This window comes from Pundamilia nyererei, unplaced genomic scaffold (genome assembly GCF_000239375.1).
Source record: "Pundamilia nyererei isolate P.nyererei 1_Seehausen unplaced genomic scaffold, PunNye1.0 scaffold00217, whole genome shotgun sequence".
In the NCBI taxonomy this organism is placed as follows: Eukaryota; Metazoa; Chordata; class Actinopteri; order Cichliformes; family Cichlidae; genus Pundamilia; species Pundamilia nyererei.
In genome coordinates this window covers 117066-144658 of record NW_005187618.1, presented here as the reverse complement: position 1 = coordinate 144658, position 27593 = coordinate 117066, and the positions used below count along the sequence as shown (strand labels likewise).

General features: G+C 39.1%; 1 protein-coding gene across 3 annotated transcripts in view; it reads right to left on the bottom strand.

Annotated features, from left to right (window-relative positions):
* The window catches only part of unc5db (unc-5 netrin receptor Db), a 280431-nt gene extending 256905 nt beyond the window's left edge, over positions 1-23526 (bottom strand). For all 3 annotated transcript variants that reach the window (XM_005748230.1, XM_005748231.1, XM_013914697.1), the window contains exon 1: positions 23156-23526. In XM_005748230.1, the coding sequence (XP_005748287.1) occupies positions 23156-23240 (85 nt within the window). In that variant the 5' untranslated portion in view covers positions 23241-23526. The remainder of the gene's footprint in view (positions 1-23155) is intronic.
* Between the last annotated feature and the right edge of the window lie 4067 nt (positions 23527-27593).

Genomic DNA, 27593 nt, shown 5'->3' with positions numbered 1-27593 from the left:
TGGACAAAATACTCATTTGCCTAATAATTCTGCACTCCCTGTATATTCTGTACTGTCCATATTTAGTAAAAAAACAACTACTGAGTTATTTTACCCAGCTACAAAAGCTGAGGAGAATATAAGTAGTGATATTTTATGACAGGGTTTTAGTTCCCTGTGTGCCTCCACCACTTTTTCAGGTTCTTCATTGATAAATAGCTTCAGAAAAATGTCAAAAGCCCACAGAACCTTTTTTCATGCACAGCCAGACATTCTCTGCTCTTCCTGGGATAAATATTTCATCAAGACACATTCAACTCTCTATTTTATTGATCATCTTTTATCTAGTTTCCATTCCTAACTTTCCAAACCCTTTATATTTAATTGTAAATCATATGTAGCTAGTTTTGGCTTATATAGCCAAATGACAACAGGCAAAATAAGTGTTCCGTAATTGCTGACAGTAGCCTTCTGCATTTCTTCCTGTTGGGGGATAAAAATGACTCTATTTATAAACAGTCTCAGTTTATGTACAGTCATATCTGATTTTTATTTATTTTTTAATCTGACGTGCACTGAAACTACTATATATCAATTTTCAAGTTGCATACAATCCAAAATGCCAAGGAGCTCTTTGGCCAAAATGTCTATGTATTCTATTCTATAGCTAAATTTGAAATGGGGTTAGTTATGAAAGGAAGATGAAACACATCACATACCACCTAAGCATTACACCTGCTGCTCGGCCATGGACACCCATGCCATTCTGGTAAACAGTTTTTGTTTTTAATACCACAGGACATTTGGAACTCTGCAGTTACTGAGTCAACTGAGTGAGTTTCATGCACTTTGTCTCCCAGGACTCAGCAAAGTTGTTTCAACAGTGGCATCCTATTATAGTACCATGCTGGAATTCATTGATATCTTTGACAAATTCCAGCTTGTAAAGGCAGCTAAGTACTTGATTTTATACACCTATGGTAATGAAATTGAAAACACCTAGATTCAAAGATCACAAAGTGTGGCCCAAAAAATTTTGTCCACATGATCCACCAAAGAGAAGGACTGCAAACAGTTGTTTTAGTGTATTTAGTGGTTTAAATATTTGGAAAGCATCTCATTCTCTTGTCAGCACCAGATTCAACATAAAGAAACCACACTTAAACTCTGACCTTCTTAATAGCAGTGCTAACCACTGTGCTGCCATGCCATCTAGACCGAATACCAGTTACTCCCTACAGGGGCAGGCAATTACACTACACATTTAACCTTCTGGTAAAATGTTGCCCCCTGGTGGTGAAAGTTCTAGATAAATTTCCAGAGAGTAACTATCCATCCATCCATCCATCCATCCATCCATTCGCTTCCGCTTATCCTTTTCAGGGTCGCGGGGGGTGCTGGAGCCTATCCCAGCTGTCATAGGGCGAGAGGCAGGGTACACCCTGGACAGGTCGCCAGTCTGTCGCAGGGCCAACACACAGGGACAGACAATCATTCGTGCTCACATTCACACCTAGTGACAATTTGGATTATACAATTAACCTATCCCCACAAGCTGCATGTCTTTGGACGGTGGGAGGAAGCCGGAGTACCCGGAGGGAACCCACACAAACACGGGGAGAACATGCAAACTCCACACAGAAAGACCCCGGCCTGAATTTCCAGAGAGTAACTAGAAAAAGTAATTTAATTAATATTTCACTCTTGTTCAAATTTAGTACCATTTGATGGATTTGTCAGAACCAAAATTAAAATTCATAGTGCTGCAAACCCTCACCACTGGTGAAGCTGATAAATAATTGCATTTTCCTGAAAATCACGTTAAAAGGTTCTACTCCCAAAGTCCTGCTCAGGATTCGCATTAATGGCAGAGTGTATCCCTGACCTGCTTGCGGATGATGTTAAAAGCTTTTTAGTGTTGGGAGGTGATTTCTGTTCCCTCGCAGAAGATCTTTAGCTTGCCGAGAGGATATGGATTTCAAATGCCCTGAGCATTGAGGGGTTGACGAAAAGAGATGACTCTTATCTCAGTGTGTGTCCTTCTGCTGAGAACATGACATTAAATTGCCATTCTCAAAGAGCAAGGGAAGCTACTTACAGCAGGCACGCAATTACTCTTGCGTCAGTGGTTAGATATTTACCACAGGGCTCAGGGAATAATGCTTCATACTAGATTTTCTTCCTTTCAACAGTCATCTTTGCAAATCTTTTGCAAATGAAAAGATAGCACTTACAGTGTTTCAGAGATGTCACATAGTCTTTGGAGATTTTGTCATGAGCGTTTACTCTGGATTTCTTTGGGGGTTTTCTTTGGCCAGACGGCAACTGTGTTGTGATTGGTTTTCCGGTTGATTTTATTGCCAATCTTGAAAATTTCCTTCACTTTTCACACTCGAGATCCACCAGTTAAACTTTTTTTAGTTGATAGACTGGGAATCTGTTCAAGGTTTACTGCTAAGACAGCTGGGATAGGCTCCAGGCCCCAACCACTTTAAATTAAAACTGACTGCAAACATATAAATAAAACCTTTTAATCCCATCGGAGTAAAATATCTCTAAGCTGCTGTAGCTAAGCTGTTACCTTCCACAATGCTAGGTTAGCTCTCTCACTAGCAACCAGCATGTTGCTTCAAAATAGGCTAATCCATCTTAAAAGCAAGATTTTGTTTTTGAACAGTATTTTCCTCTTCCCACATGTTTTCACATTTAAACTGGTTGCTGTTTTTAGCATTCTAACTACATCCACAGAAACTATAAATTGTTTTCGATATTCCATTTCTGTATAAAGTAAATGACTCAAACTGAAACACTAATTCGGATTAAATTGCAAAAAAAAAAGATTCCATTGTTTCCCTGCTATTGAAAACTAAGCTAATATTTGGGGAAAAAATTACATCACAGAACATTACACAACATCATTTCAACATTGAAGCTCCAGTTTTTCAGCAAACGTCATGTTCCTTCACCAGTACAAATCTGATTCAAATAAACCTTTTAATATTTTTTTACACAAAAAGATCTTCTTTTTCTACCTCAGCAGTTTCAAACAAGATAACAGCACCATCATCATGCGATTTTCCAACTGGCAATGCTACGTTGGTGCCAATAATACCAAATTAATAGTTGTTATTAAGCTATTAGCGGTTCCTGTCTTTTATGTGCTTTCAGTTTTGCTTAGTCCTGCTGAATGTCCATGCCTGTTACAGACCTTCTAATTTTAAAAGTTTAAAATCTAGTCTGGCAGACGTGGGGAATATCTTCTCCCACACACCCCTTTGTAAACACAGTAGGGCAACAACCTTGAATTCTTCAATGAGGCTTTCAAACACACCATAAAGTGTATACACCACACACACTCAAACCACATTAAATAAAATGTATCCTCATTTGTTCTATATTCCAGCATGTCCTCGAGTATATGTCAAAGGTGATGGCCAAAAGGAATTTATTTAACACTTGACTGCCATCATTAATGAACACTGCTCACTGCTGGTCCTTCAATTACCAAAAGAATGTCTTCAGACAATTTTCATCTGGACATAATTTTATGCTATAAGCTGTTGGGAGAACTGATCTGAATCATAGAGGCATCAATGGCTGACATGAGCTGTTCCCAAACAAGCTGCAGCTTCAGGCAAGTGATCCAGTACATGCCACATTGTTTCATAACGACTATTAATTCAAACTAACACTAATGTAGTTCTAAAAGCAAACACAACTGCAACAAAAGGTCCATTTTTCCTGGGATGGTGTGTGGGCACAAGCCATGGCAAATCAGTAAAGATGCAATGTGGCCCACAAGGTTGAGATGAATACACGCTGGTTTACATGGGAGGGTTGAGTAATCCACAGTGGGGCTGACCCTGAAGAACTCTGAGATTGCATCAAAAGCCAAAATGAGTTTAAAAAAAGAGAATTTTGAGCATGAAAAGAAGGGAGTAGGAGGATGCCTTAGGCACATCAGGAACTGAAGAGTTACACAGCTACTACTCACCAAGACAAAGCAGGGTAGAGTACAATATAATGTTCAGATTGGAAATGCTTTAACAGGTTAAAAGTCAGCTGTCAGGACCTCTCAAGCCAACGGAAAGAGAATGAAAAAGGCCCACAATTAGCCCATCAAAGTCATACTCATTAAAACATGGTGCAAACAGCCTTATAATTTAAAGAGTTATGAATAAGACATTGACGAATAAGCTGTAAAAGGTTAGAGGGGGAAAACATTTCAGGTGTTTCACAACCAAGAAACTCAGAGGAGATAGCAACATCTGTCTGCTATCATCAAAACATGGCTACCTCATTTTCCTGTCTAGAAGTCTATCTTTAAAAATGTCAAAACCTATTACTGCACGCTGTAAACTAATGCCTTGGTGTCTCAGCGATGGTGACAGGCTTTAAATGTATTTTCATATTACCCCCAGTTTCACAGTGGCCACGACTGTCGAGAGGCTGCTCCTGATCATTTGTCAATCTAGGTTGATACTTGCGGTGAGTAATGTTGAGAAAAGTGGCTCGTGTGGCCAGTGAGTGAACAGACTTGTCAAAAGCAGATAGACCATAAACTGTGGAGGAAGCCACCAAGGTGCCTTTGAATAAGAAAGCAAAGCTGGGAGCTCTCTGTAATGTAAAAAAAATGGATTTGTAGCATTCCAATAATCTGTACACCACTGTCTTATTTATTTGAATGTGTCTTGTGTTGTCAAAGTAAAAAACAATGAAACCATAGTGAGAGCCCTGGAAACCTCAACCTGGAGATCCTTAAACTTTTACCACAGGTTTGTACAGTATAGAATGATTCAGTGAGAACGTAACTAATCTGGACTCATCAGACCAAAGCACAGATTTCCACTGGTCTAATGTCCATTCCTTGTGTTTCTTGGAACAAACACGTCTCTTCTGTTTGTTGCTTTTCCTTAGTAGTGGTTTCTTAGCAGTTCATTAACCATAAAGGCCTGATTCGCGCAGTCTCCTCTGAATAGTTGATATAGTGATGTTACCGCTACTGAAGATATATGTGTTGCATTTATCTGAGCTGTAATCTGAGGTGCTGTTAACTTGCAATTTCTGTATGTGGTGACTCGGGTGAATTTGTCTTCAGCAGCAGAAGTGACTATTGGTCCTTCTTTCCTGAGGTGGTCCTTATATATGTGGGAGACTATTGTTGTGCCAGCCAGTCAAGTACCATGGTGTACACATGCTCAGTTCAGTGTTTATGAATGAGCTTTAGTTTTTGAAGACAAAAAAGCTGTGGTCACATTATCTCATTTCAGGTTCGCGGTGTGATTTCTGCTGAAACTCTATGTTACAGCTACACTAACAACTAGGGATGGGTATCGTTTGGGTTTTATCCGATACCGGTGCCAAACCGGTACTTTTGAAATGGTGCCGGTGCTTAAATGGTGCTCAAACCAGTGCTTAAAGAATGGAGAACACAAAATTGGTCCAAAAACCTCTCATGTTCAGCTGTTTTTTTGTAAAAAGATAACAATGTTAGCCTTTTCTGCAGCTATAGGGCATATATGGTATCACTCTTGGCTGGAAGCAGTGCTTAAACAATGGAAAAAACACAAACTTTGTCCAAAACCTCTCATGTTTAACTGTTTTCCACTTTTTCTTTGGTCATTTTAGCCTTTTTGGCCAGGGTGAAGGGAGCATCTGCCATCAAACAAGAAGACAGCCGCATGTAACTACGACGGTGTTTGCAAGTTCACCTTACATGCATTAATGTAATAACGTGGTTAGCCTACTCAACGTAAATGACACACGAACAACATTAAGCTACTCACGCAGAGAAGAACGGCTGCTGCTGCCGTCATCATTTCTGCTACACTGGCAGGGATGGGGGCCAGGACTGTCCTCTTCGGGTATTTGGGGGATGTTGCTAACTCCGGGTCCGATAACAGGCATCACACCCACACCCTCCTTTGCACAGTATCACCTTAAAGCACTTGTTGCAGGCTGCTGAGTTTGCATCTTTTGCTGTGAAGTACAGCCAGACTTTTGACCGCTTCGCCTTGGGCATTTTTAATCTGTAGCTCTGCTCTAAAAGAACGTACGTACCTGGACCCGCCTACTATCCTCGGAAACGTAAAATGATTGGCTAGAATCTAAAGTGTATCACAGCTCAGGGAAAATAAATAAAGCACCGAAATCTGCGCTGCTTTTCGGTCTGGTTACTACCGTTTATGGTACCCATCCCTACTAACAACTATGAACCAGTTGCCTTGGATGGGAGTGCGATTGTATGTGTGTTATATATGTGAAAAGTGCCTTTGTCAGTCAGGAAAACCATTCCTCAATAAATGTTCCTTTAAGTTTATATGACTTTTTCTTATACTTTTAATGTGTACACTTTGTGGGAAAGCGTACTCTAAACGAGCAACGAACCATATAATGTCAATGACATTACCATATATGGTAATGTCATTAAAAAAAATCTAATTTAAAAAAGTCCACAAATATCGCACTTGGGCTGAAGTTTTTTTGAATTTCCAAGTATTTATTAACACATGGCCAGAATTTCAAATAAAGAGTTCTGACTGCAGACACTGCTTTTTTCTGGCTCTTAATGATGCCACTGAGAGCTTTGTATGTTTATCTTAGGCATGAAACCTTGTCTGTGAGTACGGAAGTCCTATCCTCTGCTCAAACCTCCCATTTACAAAGGTAGCAATTAGAAGAAAGTTGGCTCTAAGGGAAAATGAATGTGTCAAAACAGCTTTTTCAGACCAAGGGTGAACTGGGACTATAGAAAGGATAATAAGGCTAAATAAGCAACATTTTGAACTACTACCCTATTCTAGTATACTACTCTAGAGTTCATATTTGGCTTAGGCACAACTATTTTTGGCAGTGTTTAGGATTTAGAAAGAAATCAAAAAATAAAGCAACAGGTATTGGTCGTGTCCAAATTCATGGGCTGCATCCTCCTGAGGACCCGGCCTTCGCAGTCTACGTGGGCTGGGGCCTCAGAAGTTCGAGTAGGCCGGAAGTAAACGGCTGGGGAAATTGGACAGTGTAGCCTTCTGATTAGCTTCACCACTATCTCGGTGGAGTTTAATAAACTCGGCCGTCTGCTCCTTGCTATCTAAAATATAACAGGACACTGGCATAAATTCTCGACTGTCTCATACTTCTATTTAATCAGTTTTCTGTTTGATGTTTATTCAACTGTGTAAAAACCAAAGAGGAACCCACCAGGGGGATTGATAAAGTTTTATTTTTATCTAATCTAATCTAATAACTTTAATCTCAGCCAAACCGATTGACTCACGAACAAATAAAACACTGAAAAAATCCCAACAATAACATTTTATTTTCGTCCAAATCAAAATCTTTTATCCTATTTTTTTTTACTTCAGTTTAAATGTGTCAGTTTTCTAGTCAATGAAATTTTGACATGAAACTTACATTATTACCAGCTAAATAAGTAACATCACATCACAGCCTTTAAAAAAAAGACAAAGCAAAGAAAGCAAAATTAATACAAAAAGTGCTGAAAAGGAAAAAAAGAGGTCAAAGTCTAAAAACAACAAGGCAGTGATCCTCAGACGCCTCAAAACAAACAATGCTCTACCTACAAAGGCACAAACAAAAGGCTTTGCTATATCCTACACATTACCCCAATCCCAACATCACCGTGGACAGTCTGTGGATAGTACTTGAAGGAGCAGTGCATGCAACACAGCACAAGAATCTCACTGAGCTACAAAATCTTTTGCACAAAGAAAACCACCTAAAAAAGACCCGAGAGAATAGCAGCTGGTTAAAAAAAAGGCCTTTCTGAGCAATGGCTAGCTGTGACCAGCTCAGTAAGGCAGATTATGGCCAAACTTTTGTTTGAGGCCTTTTTCCTCTTTTTGTTCTTTTTTGACATGTTAAAATAAAAACAAAATTGTGTGTAGTATATTTAAAAAAATATACCATGTAAGGATTGTCTGATTATTTACTCAAATATGTAATCACAGTGGTTCAGAGGCATCATATCTCCTGCCTCACACCTTAAAATGTTAACTGATCTTGTTATCTGAGCTCATTTCTTTTCCCAGTACATACTATACATTGAGGCTGTGTGATGCTTTGTTTTTCACGTTTTTAAAAGGAATTTTGGTGCCCAATTCATTTTCTATTTATTGAGTGTAGCAATCTACAAAATGGAAACAAAAGAGAAGCAAAGTTTCAGTAAATACCAGAGAGAGAGAAAAGATCATGGTGGAATATGTGAAAAGATAATTCTTTTTAAATTTGCAGACATAAATTTGTGCACTGGCCAGAATTGTTTAAATATTTATAGTTAAGTTGCTCAGAAAAATACTAAGCCACTTTCTGTAACCCCTAAATATTTTTGGCACTCATCAATTTGGGCATTTAGTGTGTTGGCCTAGTTTAAATACAGTTGCCAGTTTATGGTAAGATTCTATAGATTCTATATAAAGGAAAGATAATGTTACAGTATTAAAAGGCTGGCTGCAGCCAGCTGCTCTATTTGTCTTTGCTGGCTGTTTATTATTTGGAATATGAGTGCATTTATGGCTGAATCTATGATGCCTTTTATACAGTAGCTGTGGTGTGGCTATTTTTATTATTACCATCCTACAGTATTTAAAAAGCTTTCATGGATAACAGACAATATATTATTAGTATTAATGATATTTCCTGCTTTTCAAGAATGCAGTAATCAATACAAAACTCCAAACACTGGCACAAATAATATCAATTCCCTGCACAAAGACTACCTCTGTATATAATGACTTACTTTCATAATAAGGTAATTTGTCACAACAGTGGGAAACCTAGGCTATGTTATTTTTCTAAATTAGCAGCAATGTTTAAAAGATAAGGAAAATGGTAATAGACACTAAACTTAAGACAATTTTCAAAATACCTCCAAATTATAATCATGATCTGCATACATCCATCAGCCATAACATTACAGCCAGTGAATAACACAGAACCCCTCATTTAAATGTAATGTTCTGGATACCTTAGGTTCTAGCTTTCATACAGATATTATTTTGACATGTAAACATAAAAGTAAATACATCAATTTGCATGGTATTGATTTAAATAAATATTAAATCCCCTACAACCCAGCCAAAATTCTGGCTGTCCAAACTGCACACAAATTACACTGAATGAATCGACCAATTAATCAACCAATCAGTGAATTACAGATACTCCTGTTTTAAATTTGTTATGCATATAAATCACATGTGTCTGTACAATCGGTTTCTTCCATTCCAACCTCTCCACTGCCATGGGCAAAACCAAAGACCTGTCAAATGATAACTGGGATAAAACTGTAGATCTGTGGAAGGCTGCATTTTGGTACAAGACCATCATATAGCCCTTAACATCCTTTGTTTGGAGCTCCATTCAACATCTTGCCTCATGCGATGAGGATGATCATGAGAAAGGTGGTGGATCAGTTCAAACTACACAGGAGGAACCCCAAAAAGTTGATTCTGTTCACCTGAACGTATGATTTTCAGTGAGAGAAACGTGTCATCACTCATTGAAGTAACTTCTTCAGCCTTCTTCAAGCTGAACAAAACGCTATGTCCAGATGAACAGAATGCATGTACACAGGAGGAGCTTCTCAATGATCTGAAGGAAGCACACTACGGCCGCATAATGGATTGATATCTTGCAACGTCCGCAAAGTCCTCCTGCTGAAGAAGGCACATGTATAAAGCTGTCTTAAGTTTGTCAGCCAACATTTAAATGCTTTCAGATAAGCCATAAGAGTAAGTCCTGTGGTTAGCTGAAACCAAAACCAAAATCATATCAATCTGCTGACTTTGGAAGAACAGAAATGTTGAGTATGACCGAAAGAACATCATCACCAGTCAAGCATGGCGATAGAAACATTATGCTTTGAGGCTATTTAGCTATTGTAAGGGTACAGGACGACTTCACCGTATTGAAGGGCCAATGAATGGGGTCATGTATCGTAAAACCTTGCATGAAAATCTCCTTCCCTTAATCATTTTGTCTTCAAGCATGACAATAACCCAAAAGATACCACCAAGTCAACAGAGGAGTCAACAGAGGAGCAGCTAAGAACCACATTAGGGTTGTAGAGCTGCCTCGCCTGTCTCCAGACCTCAGTCCTTGGAGTTTCTGTAAGGAGGAGTGGGCCAAAATCCCTGCTGAGATATATGCACACCTGGTGACCAACTACAAATAACGTGTTACTGCTGTGTTTGCCAACAAGGGTTTCTTCACCAAGTACAAAGACATGTTTTGCTTGGGGTTCAAAAAGTTATTTCACTCAATCCAAATCAATTTGTAACTTTTATGTAATGCATTTTTTCTGGATTTTTGGTTGACATTCTTTCCTGCTCCAATAAGAGGAAACTTCCATTAAATTAGAGGCCGCTCATTTCTTTGTAAGTGAGGAAACCTACAAATACAGGAGGGTGTCAAATACTATTCTCCCACACTGTATTCAACAAAAATAAGAGATGAAAAAATAACTCTCCCCGTTTAGGATCTTGGCAAACCTCTGGTTGTTGTTTTGGATTATCAATGGGCTCTTCTAGAGCATTTTTCATATTAAGTGGAAATAAATCTCTAGTATAAACCAGATGATGAAGCACTGTTTAAATACATGAAAGTTAAAAAGAAGAGAGAAAAAAAGGAAAAACTTCTTTTTCCTGCAGCAACAGTGTGTGACAACCACTGTTCACAAACAGCATGAACCAATGACTAACATGTGGCCAACAGCGAGACCAAGAGGTCCTTCAGGCAAGACAGGCACAGTGAGCTGGGACTAGTGCTTGGCAGTCCATTCATCACAACTTGTCCTTCAGCAATGTTCTGTCCCTACAGGCCTGCTGCTGCACCGCGGATCAACAGAGGACATGTTTGAACAGCTGACCCAAGGCCATGAAAGTAGACACCGCCACAGCAGAGAATCTTAAGGCCATACATCGGTTCTCCATGAAATATAACTGTGATCTATGTATTTGAGAGCCCAGTTCACAGTCCTGGATTACAATGTGGTTTACTTCTCAGTTAAAGAAAATCCTTTCCTTATCGTTTCGCTTTCTTTGTCCTTCTGTATCTCAATGCTGGGCCTAATTTAACAAGTCTTTAAAAACATGGTACTGCTCCAATTTGCATTTACTTGAAGTAGGAAAAAACTGAAAAGGCTCAATGGTATGCAGAATTGGAGATACTGAGCAAAGATAATGAGCCATTGTTAGCAACTCTGTGAGGCTGCAATAATGACAAGTTGAGAAATAATAGAAAGGAAAGGTAACCATAGTAACGATTTCCTTGTTTATGACTTCATGTCATCGTGCCATGAGTTCTTATTTGGACATATGAGAGCTTTCAGAGAAGTCTCCAAGTCATAATTATGAATAGGATGTGTATACGAATACTACCTAGATGTTGTAACCTTGTAGCTGTGATGTAGCTATTTAAATGCTTAAAATGAAAAAGATTATATGCTGACGTTTAGCAGAGACAATGTTCACTTTCTTTGTTTAGCATATAAATATGCTAACACTAGCTTAAGGTACTAATGTAATAAGCTGCAATAGTAAATTACATTATTAGAAGGTATTTTATCATAGTAATCTATAAGTAATATATATGGACAAACTGAAGTATTGGATGAACAGAAAATTCTGATGATGCTAGATTAGAACTTGATAGGGTAAAATAAAGCTGTTACAGCTGATTGCCAGTTATATTGCTGCCAGACAAAGGCAAACATTCTGAACATGCATCTCTGTGCTATCATGTTGTTTCAGCTTTTAAGTTTACTGCGGATATTTTGTACAATCACTCCAGCAACCTAACCTTCACTAACAAGGAACTTACAGGTCAATGATTAGCTGGTCAATTAATAGCATTTAGCTGTGTTTTAATTCAAGCCACCCCTAATTGTATTTAAATCTAACCAATCAGGGACATAAATGAAAAAGTCAAGTAATATAAAAGTGTAAAAATTGTAGATATTCAAAGGCACCATTCATAGTCCCGTCTTGTAGCTGGGATATAAACTAGCGGCATTCACCTTCCTGCCATTCTTATTGTGGAATTATGTCAATTGTTATTCTTCCTAGTCTTGCAAGGTGCTATTCTAGACCTTTAATATAGGAAAAAATATGTAATTATAGCATTTCTCAGTGTGTTAAAACTGAATGTGTTGCAGTGTTACATATTGTCTTAGCTCATATAAAATTAATAACAGCAACCTGTAGTAGGAACAATGTGATAGCAGCAACAAATCATCAGAACTATTTGAATATATCACCTAAGAACCATAAATATCTGTACAAAATGAGATGTGAGTATATCATTTGACATTTTGATGGTTCAGTGGAAACTCTAGGGCATCTTTAAAGCAATTTGGATTAGAGATCAAAGTTTGCCATCTTTATAAAATTGCACAGTAATCCATCTAGTTATTGAGACACTTCAGTCTGTAACAGTCTGACCTACATTGATAGAGCAAAATAAATAAATATCCACAGTGTACTGGATATAGAAACATTGCACTTCTTTACTGTGGTTCCACTGGGTGAATTGACTAGGACTTACATAGCAGTTTTTTACTTTAAGTCTCATTCTCCCAATCTCACACATTAATGAAGTGTTTTTATCTATACCTAACCACTTTTGATCTAGCATTCATACATAAAGGGCAACTCAGGGTTCAATACATTGCCCAACACTTCTACACATGGACAAGAAGAGGATTGATCACTGTTTTTCCAATTGGAAGACACGCCGCTCTACCACCTGAGCCACTGTCAGCACGAGGCGGAATGAGGGATTCACTTAGAAGCTCCAGTCATTCAAAAGGCGATTTACTGGAGCAAACCTGACATAGATTTCAGCCATGACGCATACATCAACGGGACATGTTTCTCGATAACAATACTGAATTCTCTCTGACTTGATAAGAGAAGAGGCATCACTTTTCATTGGTCTCTGATTAAGTAGAACCTCACGCCCAGATGCTATCAAAATATGGCCAGACATGCACTATAAATAAAATTTACATGGGACTGTGTGTGGGTTTCTTAATTGTGTCTTTGTGTGGAAGCAGGCGCATTCACACATGCACACATCTCCCAGTAGGCCTTATGGCTGCTTGGAGATTTGCTAAATAGGATGCTATCATAAAACAGCCTTGTAAAAAGCTCATCTGGTGCACACCATCTGTAAACACAGATTTGGAGAAGTTCATGGAGCCTGCGCAACCTGACACCTCTAAATTTGGAGTGTATTACTGCAGCTACATGGATGTAGTACCAGCAGTAGCTCTACAGCAAATGAATGTGAAAAACCACATACCAGCAATGATTTTTCATAAATACTCTCTTTTTGTGCTGGGGTTATCGCCACAAATAAGTGACAGTTGTTTTAACTGCAGATTCGGATAGTGATGGGTCCTAAGGTAAAGTAGACATATATTTTGAGATTGGTGGGTCAATAACTTCAATACTCACAAATTCCTTTTATTATATAGATAATAAAGCTTTATAAAAACAAAATGTGGGTGTCTACATCGCTTCCAGATGTTTTCAGTGTGGTGTCACATGAAACAGCTGGCCTGTCTCATGACAGCGAAATACACACTACTGCTTAAGGGAAAAGATAATTTTATATTGTACGCACTTTTATACACATATACATTTTACAAACACAGAATTATCATTTTTATTTTAATTGTGCTTTTCAGTCGTTTTGTTGTTTTGGTTTGTTTTACATTTGGTTGGAATATTTCTTGCTTTTTTCTGAAAACTACAGATACTTTAAAGGTTACATTAAGTGGTGTGAAGCACAAGTACCAGAATTAACCTAATTTTAAAACAAAATATCACCAATCACTACATGTTTTACAAGCAGGCTTTGATCTTCGTTTGATTTACCAATTCAAATCCACTGCATTTTAATTTAACATATGCCACATTTATTTCATCCAGTATGCAGAAAGACTAAATACCCAGATGATGCCATTTAATATGTCTTAAAGCTATCAGCTCCATAGAGTAGTGGTTTAGACATTCACCTAACAAGAAAAAGATCCCTGGTTTAAGACATGGAGGACACACAATAACCTTTCTTTAAACCAGGAAGACAATTGGCCAAATCAAATATATTGAGCTATCTGCTGTAGTGAGCCCTTGTGAATAATGGAGCAATTGATAGTAGCAGATATATAATGTTACGCTGGCAAGTTGTGACTTATTCCAGAGAAAACTAATCTCTGCATAGACTTTTATTCAAGCACCATTATCTGCGCTAACACAGAGCTACTCAGTAAGCTAAGAACTACTCAGTAAGCTAATTTTCCAACTTCAACTGGGATATACAATATGTATCCCAAAGTTGGGAAATTATGATAATAGGGATTGCAACTATAATGCAAAGGTCAAGATTTCATTTAACAATTTTAAATTAAAAACCCTAATGCATCAGTGGACAGAAAGCCCACATTTTTCCATAGGGCTTTAATAGTGAAGCATTTGAATGCATATGATATGACAGCCTGTGAGCTATGCTTTATTTGTTTGTGTCTACCATGCCCACATCCATTATTAGAAAACTGTCTTTTAATTGAATAGATGCTTTAATCACTCTGCTGTACAAGTTTGAGCAATTACAGTTTGCAGCAACAAGTATATGTTTATTAAAAAGACATGCAAAACTTTTCAGACCTTACAGAAACACAGTGAGATTCACTTAATGGCTGAAATGTTAAAGCACAGCTTATTTTATCTCTTTATTACTTGTTATATGTATGATTTATCTATTATTAATATTTGATCTGTGGCTATTGTTCGGAACTCTGTACTCATATTGCTATTTAAATGTTAACCTACGTAATTGAACATGTTTAAATTGCGAGTAAATCATTACTGTTATCAGTATGAAAATACAAAAGAACTCGAAGAATATGATTTTTTTTTTGTGCATTTATGACCAGTTTCCCCTGTCAGCCCAGAGTGCATCTTGCCTGCAAAGTAAAGGTCCTTTCATATGTCAAAATAAGCACTAAATTATTTTTTTAATTAAAATATTGCATTGAAATAGTGTAGGCTCCTTTTTATCAAGCTTTGCCACCACAAACAACCGTATGGTCATTCGATTATACTGACTGTTGCAATTAGTGGCATAATGTTTTCTATGTCCAACACTAAAGTATATCAACAGAATGACTTAAGCTGTGGCAGCCACTTTTATTTCATCCATTATGCAGAAAGACTAGATTCCCAGATGATGCCACCTAAATGGAACTATACTGTAAATGTATCAGGGCCTTGTATCAAGGAAAATAGCAAAAACCTATAGATGCATGAAAGATACAGTAGCTGGAAAAAAATATCTCAGTGTCATTCATAGGGATGAGTATCGTTTAGGTTTTATCCGATACCGGTGCCAAACCGGTACTTTTGAAACGGTGCCGGTGCATAAACGGTGCTTAAACCGGTGCTTAAAGAATGGAGAACACAAAATTGGTCCAAAAACCTCTCATGTTCAGCTGTTTTTTTGTAAAAAGATAACAATGTTAGCCTTTTCTGCAGCTATGGGGCATATATGGTATCACTCTTGGCTGGAAGCAGTGCTTAAACAATGGAAAAAACACAAACTTTGTCCAAAAACCTCTCATGTTTAACTGTTTTCCACTTTTTCTTTGGTCATTTTAGCCTTTTTGGCCAGGGTGAAGGGAGCATCTGCCATCAAACAAGAAGACAGCCGCATGTAACTACGACGATGTTTGCTAGTTCACCTTACATGCATTAATGTAATAACGTGGTTAGCCTACTCAACGTAAATGACACACGAACAACATTAAGCTACTCACGCAGAGAAGAACGGCTGCTGCTGCCATCATCATTTCTGCTACACTGGCAGGGCTAGGGGCCAGGACTGTCCTCTTCAGGTTTTTGGGGGATGTTGCTAACTCCGGGTCCGATAACAGGCTCCACACCCGCAGTAGATGTGCTCGGTGTGAGGTCTCGCAGCAAGCTATCAAATACGGCGCATTTTTCGGCTTTTAAAAAAACATTATGCGTCGCCAGGTGTTTCATCGGATTTGAGGTATTACCTCCTTTACACAGTATCACCTTAAAGCAGCGGTTCCCAACCCCCGGGCCTCGGACCGGTACCGGTCCATGAGTCGTTTGGTACCGGGCCGCGAGCGCTGAGGCTGAAATGTATGCTTTTGAGGGTTTTTATCGGTTTTCAGCGTTATTTTGTTATTGTTTTTATCGTTAACTCGGTTTTCCTGGGTCTTTTCACGTGTGTTATGAATAAATCTTCTTTTTTTCGGTACCGGTACTAGTTTTATTTTGTTGTATTTATCCGCGACACCTTAAAGGCCGGTCCGTGAAAATATTGTCGAGCATAAACCGGTCCGTGGCGCAAAAAAGGTTGGGGACAGCTGCCTTAAAGCACTTGTTGCTGCTGAGTTTGCATCTTTTGCTGTGAAGTACAGCCAGACTTTTGACCGCTTCGCCTTGGGCATTTTTAATCTGTAGCTCTGCTCTAAAAGAACGTACGTACCTGGACCCGCCTACTATCCTCGGAAACGTAAAATGATTGGCTAGAATCTAAAGTGTATCACAGCTCAGGAAAATAAAGCACCGAAATGTGCGCTGCTTTTCGGTCTGGTTACTACCGTTTATGTCAGAGCCAGTGCCATCATGGCATTCATGCACCAGGTCCATGGAAGAAGCCAATGAGCTGCAGGGCTGATTGCCAACTACATTAAGCCTCTTAGGCAGCATGCTGATGAATTCACTCATTGAAATGTGAAGGTAATAGTCTTGACATAGCAAAGACATAACTCACCGACTGTACCTGCAAAGTCCCCAAATGACAGTGATCCCGAGTAGGAGCTGGTCCAATAGGAAAGAGGACTTTGCTTTTATTACCATGATCATTACTGTATATCATTTCTGAATGTACAGCCATTTGGTTTCATTTAAATGTAAATCTGGCAACTGAACACATTGTCACCCACAGCAACCTGACTATGATGATTCATTCTGGGATCGGCAGGGAAAATATAAGAGCCCCTTTTGCTTTCTCTGAGGGAAAATAACAGATTTGACCTTTGTCTGTTTTCATGAAACAGTGCAGAGGAAAATAAAAAAACCTTGAGATTTTTCCTTTTTTTTCTTGAAAACAAAAGTAACCACAGTTTTGTGCATCCTTTGTGCTCTGCTCTCTCTCTCTCTCTCTCTCTTTCCACTTTTTAAAAAAATGCCCAACCTGAAGAACAGGGAGGGAGATGTACAATCTGCAGCTCAAGGTCAAGGAAGTAAAACTCTTGGGAGAATAGACAAGTTTGTGTGTCAAATTAGGCTGCGGAGACGGATAACAGAGGGGCACAGCATCACACAACATGTGGTGATGGTTATTTCAGCAAGGCTTGACACAATTGTGCATCTGTGGAGCAGGGACAATGCTGTTTGCTGCTAATGTTTATCAAATGAGGTGACCACCAGGGGCCTGGGCATATGTGCATGCACGCAGAATGGAGAATCATTCCAGCAAGGCAAACATTAGCAGCTCTGTAGTCTAATCTCACAACATATTCTTGTAGTCATATAGAGTATTAGCTAAACTTAAAGCAGACCTAGCAGCTTTACTGACAAATGAACTGGGCGACTTCAGCAATCCTCAATCAAATATCAGATAATCCCATTGCTCATTACTTCTCTCAATACACAACACTCTATCTTGCTAAAATCACACATCACATAAATTAATCATCAAGTCCCAAATAAATGCCTGCATGTCGAGAGAAATCAACGAGAGCCTCATCAGAAGATAGGTAAGAAGGGATATTACATATCAGTGCACTCGCATACCCTTTTGCATGTCTAAGCAGAGCTTCATTATGAGATAAATACACACCAATAGCAGATTGCTGATCTACAAGAAATTCCCATTACAACCCTGGACAAAGCTTCTTGAAATAACCCTTATTTCATCAGAACTGTGAGACAAAAGATGAAAAGCCTTTTCAAGATCCCCCATGGGCCACATCATCCTCACTCATGGCTGTGTTACACATGGAGGACCCCTCTTTCATGACCTCTTGCGTGAGTCTCGTTCTGAGCCAGTGGGGGCCTGCGAACATCAGCTATTGATCTTTAAGAGCTTAAATCTCGCTGAGTTCAAGCTAGGACCATCGAGACCCGCAGAGCAGCAGGACTGCTGCTGTTTGCTACTGTTTGATTCAAGGACTAAACTTGTGGGAAAGTGTGACACCTGTCATGACATGCATGGCCTTTAAAAATGATGTGATATGCAGAAAAGTTGTAACATGCAACAAGGTAGAGTCGAGCATTCAAATGCCCTGCCTCTGTTTTGACAGCCCATTAGTACCTGTAATGCTTTTTAAGCACAATCTGTATAAAAAAATAATAAAACATCTTTCACTTTTTAAAATGTGTTGTTTTCTTTTGTTTTTTCTATGATATTTAATTAAACTCAAGACCTCTGTTTTTTGGAAATCAGTATTTTCATCTTTTTGACATTCTATAGACAAAAATTGCTCCTCAAGAAAAAAATGGACATACGGAAGATAATCATTTGCTGAACTATTTTTGATATGGTCCCACACTTAATCGGGATGCTAGGCAGGCAGGTTGTGAAGTGAAGCTCAGATGAAACCAGATCATGTTCTCAGTGCCAGTCCACATCAGCTGACGCCTCGTGTTATAGTTGTATATACATTAAGCTGCTTTAGCCTGCCCACAGATACTGTTAATCTGCAAGCCAATTTGAAACCCACCTCCACCCCAGCTCCTCCTTTCTGATTAAATTAATGTCCTATCCATTCTCCCTGACGACTGCTCTATTCTGTTCCGTGTCTTTTTGCTGCTTTCCACACCTCTGTAAACACCCTGAAGGGCGCCACATAAAAATGACTACAAATAGAAACATTGAGCATCTTTTGAATGTGCTTGTGCTCCTGATTTAAGTTTGAATTCAGTCAAAATTAATTCTGTGTTCTTCGAGCAAAGTACAAACAGTCTGTCCAAGGAATGCTGGGCCGACACTTCTGCTTCTGTCAGCTTTTTGATGGCGACTTCCTTAATATATAGGAACTCAAGATAATAAGAAATCTGTGTGCCATTTACTGACCTGTTTAACTTTCATGTCTTCTGGCTGTCTGCAAATTGTATTCATTCTGCTAAACAAATTTTGAAGAAAAACCACAGAGAAATGTGTATTTATACAGAGAGAACCTGCACATAGTCTCATACTGTCAAGCTTTTTCATGTATTTTGTGCATCTATGTAGACTCTTACAAGAGTCTAAATCCTAAACTAAAGGCTGGAGTCACATATCAGTAAAAATTCAAGCATTCCATATTTTGCTTGAGTATGTTGATGTAGAACTTGTAGGATCCAGTCAATTTAGACCTTTCTAACTATTACATGCTATCACCAAACATTTTTTACTGCCTCCATTCTAACCCCTTCTGCTAACCACTATAATAATAACTTGCTGGAGTCACTCTTTAATTTGTCATAAATATATGCAACCAGAAGGTAGAGATTGCCAAACAATTCAACATTCTTTTTTTTTTAAATCTGCAACTGAGAAAACAAAATTGGAAAAAGTTACAATCATTTTTCATTTGATACACACACACAGACAAAAAGCAAATAAAAGTTTGTTGTGTATTTCTTTTGTGACATTACACACCCTAAGATAAAAGGAATCTTTTAAACTTTCATTTTCTTTTTGTTTCAATACTTCCCTAATGGAAAGTGTTTCAGTTTAAAAAACGAAATCATCTTTATGTTTTGTTTTTATAAATGCCTCTGTAATAATCCTTTTTTGTATTTCTGTGTTATGTGTGTAGAAAGGGATGCAGTTCCGCATGAACTGATTAGCTACATAATTGCATTAGGCATGAATAAAAAGCTATACACAACAATACTGTTGTCTTTACTTTCATTTTTTTATTTTAATTAATATATCCAGCTATCAATTTACACCTTTATTTAATTTTATGGGAAAAATTGCTAACAAATAGAATTTGAATCAGTGACTTACTAGAACATTGGCAATCTGCTTGTAGTTGTGTGCTTTAATGGTTCCTTTTTTTCACCATTGGAGGTACTCACAGTGGTCCCTGGCTTAATTCCTATTCCTTTTCCTAGACAAACTTGCTCACGTGATTTTTACACAATAGATTTTAGGTTATATTAGAACATTTTGATGTGTTCACCCAAAATGTATGCCTCATCTTTAGGCATGGTAGAAACTGATTGATTAAAATTGAAGGGGCTACTTGAAGAGACAAGCCACAACTCAAGGTAGGAGAAGTTAAGTAGCTTATGTTGATAAGTTAGTTTGTAGTACATTGTAGATGCCATCCCACTACCAAAACAGACAAGTGATGCGCATTTTCTACAAATTATTATTATTGTTGTTGTTGTTGTTGTTGTTGTTGTTGTTGTTGTTATTACTACATAACCTTTATTTAATTAGTATGACCGGCGACTGTGGCTCAGGGGGTTGGGAATCGCATCTGTAACCGGAAGGTTGCCGGTTCGATCCCTGGGCTCTCTCTCTCCTGGTTGTTGTGTCCTTGGGCAAGACACTTTACCCTACTTGCCTACTGGTGTTGGCCAGAGGGGCCGATGGCGCGATATGGCAGCCTCGCTTCTGTCAGTCTGCCCCAGGGCAGCTGTGGCTACAACCGTAGCTTGCCTCCACCAGTGTGTGAATGTGAGAGTGAATGAATAGTGGTATTGTAAAGCGCTTTGGGTGCCTTGAAAAGCGCTATATAAATCCAATCCATTATTATTAAGGTTAATGATCAGTAATTACATCCATTAACAACAGTAAAAAGTGAATAAAACCTGTAAACCATTTTAGTTAATGCAAGTTAATTCCAACGTCTGTCTGTAGGCTAACAGAAACTACTGATGAAGACATCCATAAAAATGTCACCATTAATAATGATGAAATTATTTAAAGTAGTGGTAGGCAAAATGTTTTTTGGGACCACTGATCAAAATCCAATCTAACAACTTTTCAGCACACAGTAATTCATGATGTTTGCTGGTGTGAACATTTGTGGCCTGCCTGACAGCTCTACTGTTCTCTGGTCTTATTGTGCTTTTTTTTCCCCTGCATCACTTTTCTGAATTTCTGCCCAGCTTCGAGGTCCTAATTATGACTGGTGGTTTGAAATTAGAGGGATGCGACATAAGTAAAGTATGTTGGTTTCATAACATCATATTCACTCAATATTTAATGTTACCTTCAAGAATAAATGGAACCCCCAGTTTAACTCTATTTTTCTGTGTGTGACTGATCAGTAATGACAGCAGACCTACCGATTTCCGTTTGGTCGAAATGAAACTGCCATCATTACAAGATCCTGCTGCATACTTGCATTCCTTATCCTAATATCCTCATAATTACAAGTTAATGTACAACAGATTGATGACAGCTGTCTCCACATCTAATCGACAAGAGAGAACCGGCAATAGTTTGTTTACAAAAATGTAAACAATCATTATTTTAACACAGTGTTTGTGTTGCTGCCAGTCTAACTCCCTGCACGCTGGTCAATGACTTCCCGTCTTTTACTAAAATGGATCAGAGTTCGCTCTCTGATCCATTTTTTAATTTCCTTTTTTTGACTTGAGCATAAAATCAAGTGTGAAGGCGTTATTTGTTTTGTGGGTGTGTGTAGGATTCATAAATGAATAATGAAAAACAAATCACTTTTTGCATTTTTGAGATTTTAGATTCTCTGCAGAATATGAAGAAAAACAATGATGCATATTTTGCAAGATAATGTATATTTGAGTTATTCTGAATGAGTGGCATGTGCAGGGTGAGAATATTTTTTTACATTTGTGGAAGATGATGTATATCAGTTTCTTCACGGCAAACAGATTGCAGCAATAAGGTGGAAAAAAGCCAGAGTTTCTGGCTTCACAATGAAAAAAAGCAGACTTTGCACATTCATGATGCGTAAAGTCGTGTAACGTTAATCTGAACTCTGTTCAGCTCCACAGGCTGCTATGTAACCAGTTAAACCTGCAGGGAACCTTTAACACCAAATACCATCTCACTCTCAGGCACTCTGCTCTGTGCTACTGCTATTTAAGTGGCTAAAATATGGAGATGTGAGAGTCATAAGATCAACACAGACACAACCAGATGTCTGCAGGGCATATTCTGGTTGGGTTGTAGGCTTGTTCTGTAACATCTGATTCAAACGGGTGATGTGGTTCAGTGCAACAGCTTAAAATCTCTAAAACCAATACAGGCTACAGAAAACTGTACAGTGTGTATTAAATAAAGATGATTTAACATGGATTTTTATTTTCTTTTTGTTTGTGTTTAAGGGACTAAATCTATCCTCTTGTATTTGTTCTTTTGGGTTCTCTGGAAAAAGAAAGAAAATAGAACATCAAGCAGGGGCAGATTTCCTACCCTCAACACGACCCCCCACTTGTCACAGTCACCTCTCATTCAAAGGTATTTTTATCAAGTAAATGTAAAGCACTTTCACCGTGGGCTTCTAAAAAGAAACGAAAACCCTTGGTTGAAGTCGCTCTGGTAGCTGCTGATGAATATCTCTGCGTCCCGCACAAACCTCTACATACATTGCTCTGGCACTGTATTCACTTCGTGATATCAGGAAGCGGATCATTTAAAAAGGAGGACTAGCTCTGGAACTCTCAGATAAAATGGCATGCCTGTTGCACAGGCGTGCCTTCATTAAAGCCAGCAGTGCTGATTACAGCGCAGTCACGGTGATGGATTCATTCACGACTAAAAACTTAGTGGAATGGGACGACTGGCATCGATTCGAGGGGAGACGTAAAAAAAGACCAAGAGTGTAGGAACTTGACGGCGCGAGCTGTGGCTTGATGAATCAATAGCAGAAGCTCCACTGCGCAGTGAAGAGAGAATGCTCAAATAGTGGAAATCTGAAGTCCGAGTGAGACTCAGGATCACCTGCTGAATACTGAATGTGAGCTGGGAAGTATTTGTAAACCTCAAACATGAACCAAAAATCGTGACAGGTGGTGCGTAACCACGGGGATGGCACCCAATAATTGTCTCTCTTCTTTTACCGACCGGCTGAAAGCGCTTACAGCGCAGTAAACACCCAAAGTAGGCACGCATGCACACGGACACACACAGCTCTTACCTTTGGAGATAACCGATGCTGTGCAATAAATAAGCAGCAGGAGCCCCCTCAGAACGAGGTAACGTCCTTTTGTCAGCGTGCCCATACCGACGCGTAGCTCTCCACGGATACGCTATAGAGCTGACGGTGCTCCGGGTCTCTGATGCCTGCTCTTGCCTCCTCCTCCGAGCTGGACGAGCCCCGGCAGCGCAAGTTCCTCGTGTAAACCAGGGAAGCGGACAGTTGGACGCTCTGTTGGGAGAAGGAGGAGCAGCGGCAGCAGGAGAAGTGAACGGCTGGCGGGCTGGACTGTTTGTCGAAAGGGAAAAAGCATCTTCACTTCACTTTTGCTGTGCGTGTGTGCGCAGCAGGGGAGACGTGCGCTCCGAGTTTACCCCCCTTTCCAGGCATCATCATCCCGGAGCCTGCCCTGTGCTAACCAATGGCAGAGTGAGAAAGGCGGAGAGGAGGAGACGGAGTGGTAGGCTACTCGTAGGCCTAATCAGTCAAATGTTTCTTCTTTTACAGTAACGCACCAAGCAGCCCAGCAAAGGCGTGAAGGATGATGATACAGTTTACAGGTTTGGATAAACTGTCCGAAGAAGAAAAGTGGGAGGAAAACGGCTTCATTTCCAACCAGCACAAAGCTGTGTCTCACAGTGTCCGGTATAATCTGATCAATTATAGCCAAAGTAGAGCACTGATCAACAGAAACGCGCCAGTGTGATTTTCTTTTAATGTGCCCCTCAGCTCCAAGGTATGTTTGCTGGTATTCTTATATGTGATGAATAAATGAAATTTTTGAAAAAGAAAAAAAAAAATAGGTATGTAATCATGGTAAATGACCTCATTACAAAACCTCAATACCAGCTGAGAAAAGCAGATACTGACTCTGAGCACACTACTCATTTGTGTCCAAAATGATAATACTTTGATTGATTACAAACGAGTGTAATTTTGATGAAGCTTGGAAGCAACTTCTAACCTGTAGATTTTTCCATGTATGTTTTTATGAAATACAGTGTAGCAGACTTAGGTATTCTGAACTTGGTTTAATTCAGTGGCATCATCTCAGTTATTAAAAGAAAAAAATAAACTATAACCATCGTCTTTTTTGTCTTCACCAATTTCAACAACTGTGCTTCAAACTTGGCATGCATGCAGCCAGACCCAGCAGGCTAATAGGTCTAATTTTCAAGGTCTTTTCCTTTTTGCTAGGCAGCGGCATCAAAGGTACAGTGTCATCATTTTAAGGACCTCATAGTTATATGCAATCTGAAATAACACATTTAGGTTTAGAATAAATCTCCACGGTCTGTGACATGTACTTTTACTGATGCTGGGCAGTGTTCCAACTTCACTAACCCTTCTCTTCTTCTTATGGGCAGAAGACCTTCAGCTTCTGTCCATGAACAGTTTTAGTGGTCAAGATGCAAAGACTGTGGGGCGACCGTGGCTCAGGGTGGTTGGGAAGCATATCTGTAACCAGAAGGTCGCCGGTTCGATCCCTGGGCTCTCTGTCCTGGTCATTGTGTCCTTGGGCAAGACGCTTTACCCTACTGGTGTTGGCCAGAGGGGCCGATGGCGCGATATGGCAGCCTTGCTTCTGTCAGTCTGCCCCAGGGCAACTGTGGCTACAACCGTAGCTTGCCTCCACCAGTGTGTGAATGAATAGTGGCATTGTAAAGCGTTTTGGGTGCCTTGAAAAGCGCTATATAAATCCAATCCATTATTATTATTACTGTACTTGGTGGAAAGAATAATGGGACTCTTAACATCAGGTCAAGTCCCATCTGGCACTAGGATTTGTAGTAAGTTCAACCCTTTATATTGAATTTTCGCCTATTTGAAACAGCCAAATGGAACAGAGGAACAGTGAAACAAAAATCAATGTGTGAGACTTTATTGGAAAGATAACATCTTCTAGTTTCTGACAATGAGCTTATTTAACATGTGGCTAAAATAACTCCCATCTAAACCTAAACCTACTCCTATTCTCAGTGAGATTTTTACCTGGATAAATAAAGGATTAATTTAAAACAACAACAAAAACTCTAGACTGCGCAACATGTACAGTGAAACAATGTTGTTGTTTTTTTATTCATACCTGTACTTTACAATCAAAAAAATAAATTGCAAGACCAAAATCAACTATGACTGTATCCTAACAAATGTATAGTCTGTATCTTAACGGTGCTGTCTGGAATTGTCCACGGTATTAGAGGTACCGATGTGACATCCATCCAGGCCTTCAGTTTAAAGACAATCACTGGCTGTTGTTAATATCCATGACAGTTAAGTCAATACTGAATTTAAAATGATGATTAGCTGAGGATACTAAATAATATGGATGTTCAGTTCACAGTAAATAATACATTTTTAGAAAATCATTAATATAAATGCTTTTAAATTTTCTATTAATTTTCACTTAAGATTCTGTGGAAAATATTGTCAATCAATTGATCCTTTTCTTAACTGATTACCCAATATAAGGTCACAGGACCAGGGAAGGAGCAGGTGGGGGCTTGTGGATGGAGGAGTTCTAGAGACTATCTCAGCTGTCAGCACAAGGGGCAGGCTACACCCAACATAGGTTACCAGTCCATCACGTGGCAAATACAGAGAGACAGACATGCTCACATTCACACCTACGGCCAATTTTTTTGAATCACCAATTAACCTAACAGCAGATGGATGATGGGAGAAAGCCAGAGCACTCGGAGAGAACCCACACAGGTACAGGGACAACATCTCAATCATCTCAAGCAATATTCACACAGAAAAACTCAAACTGGTTGGGGCTGAATGTAGGGCCTTCCCAATTTAAGGTGACCACTCCTGGTTGTGCTAACCATTGCTACTGTAAAAAATAGTAAACTCAATAATTATTGCACATCATGCTGTACTGTAAAGTTTTACTTCTTCTTGGTGAAAGTTGGAACGTTTTCATCAACATTGTTTGGGTCGAATTTGACTTGTTTTCAAGTCCTGATGTATGAAACATACATTTTTCTTTCTGAATTACTTACTTTTAAAACTTCTAGGGCATTGAAGGTCACATTTATTGTTTATGCACAGAAATACATAGTAAATGAGCTGAATAAGTCCAACAAAACTGTAAACCTTTTGACTTGAATTCAGTTGCAGAGGTGAACAGAGCAAATATAATCCCTGCAGAGTCACTGCAGACTTCCCTGAAGACAACATAGGTAACAACAACAGCTTGATTTACTCTACAAGAAAATACACAAAATTGTGGTTAAAATTTATGGACAAAACAGAAAACACTGTGTTTTTTTGTTTGTTACTGGATAGATCGCAAGTCAGAGGAAAGTCTTCTACAAAGATTCTTGATGTTCTTTGTAGAAATGTACAGAATTTACCATCTGTGGGGTTTTTGTAAACAGGTTTTTAGCATTTTAAATAATGTTCTTTGCAGAGTTACTGGAGTTTGAAAATATGTGGCAACTTAATGCATTTTGTGTAAAAGCAATGGAAAACTCTTCACGTTTTTTTATCCACATAGACTGTTTCACTTACTGTAATAGCAGATTTGACAACGTGACTTCAGTTTTGACCCATACAAATGACCAAAAACAGATGGTTCCATTAGCAGGTGTGTCAGGGGCAACGCTTTTGTTCACCACAAAACAATTAAAAACCCATCACTGAGTTACAGTGTGGCCATCTGACAAATTACAGATGAGTGGGAAAAAAAGAAAGAAAACCACAACTTTAATGCACTTTGCCACTGATTCCACAAGTCTCATGAACGCTAGTGGATGGACTGAACACCATTCTTCTAAAAGATATTTCATCCATCGTTTTTTGGTTTTAGCTCTTTCCCCCTATAAAGATGACATTTGACGACCTCCCCTGTACCATTCATAACAAGTTTTGACACCTCCGAATATATCAAAGACAGAACAGTTTCCTGGTTTTTCCAAAGGTAACTGCAGAGACAGAGACCACCCTCACTAACTTCTGACACAAACCCAGTCATTTTGTTCGATAGGCATGCCTGAAATATGACAGAGACTCCTCATTTCAGAAAAGAGCTTCTAGTAGGTTTTTCAAAGGGTAAAGTGTTAATGGTGGTGGAATTTCTGTCACGATCTGGTACAGGGATTCAAACGCAGAGCGGTAAGGTATCTCCAAGGTGTAGTTTATTTACAGTGCCAGTGCAATATATGTACAGTGAAGGGATCCAAAACTCCGGGGGAATCACAGGGTAACTCGCTCACGTCTTCTTCGCTCACACTCACACACGTTCCCGCAGCAGGGAGGTCGCAGGTCCGGGGGCAAGATCTGAGGCAGACGAGAAGGCAGGTCACCAACTAATCACAAATCACAAATATGAAGCACAAGAGCTGTGAGAACACTAACGTTGGGGGTACAATCATCCAGCGACAAGAGGATCTGTGTTCCAGCCTCAAATAGTGCTCCCGGTGATGATGGG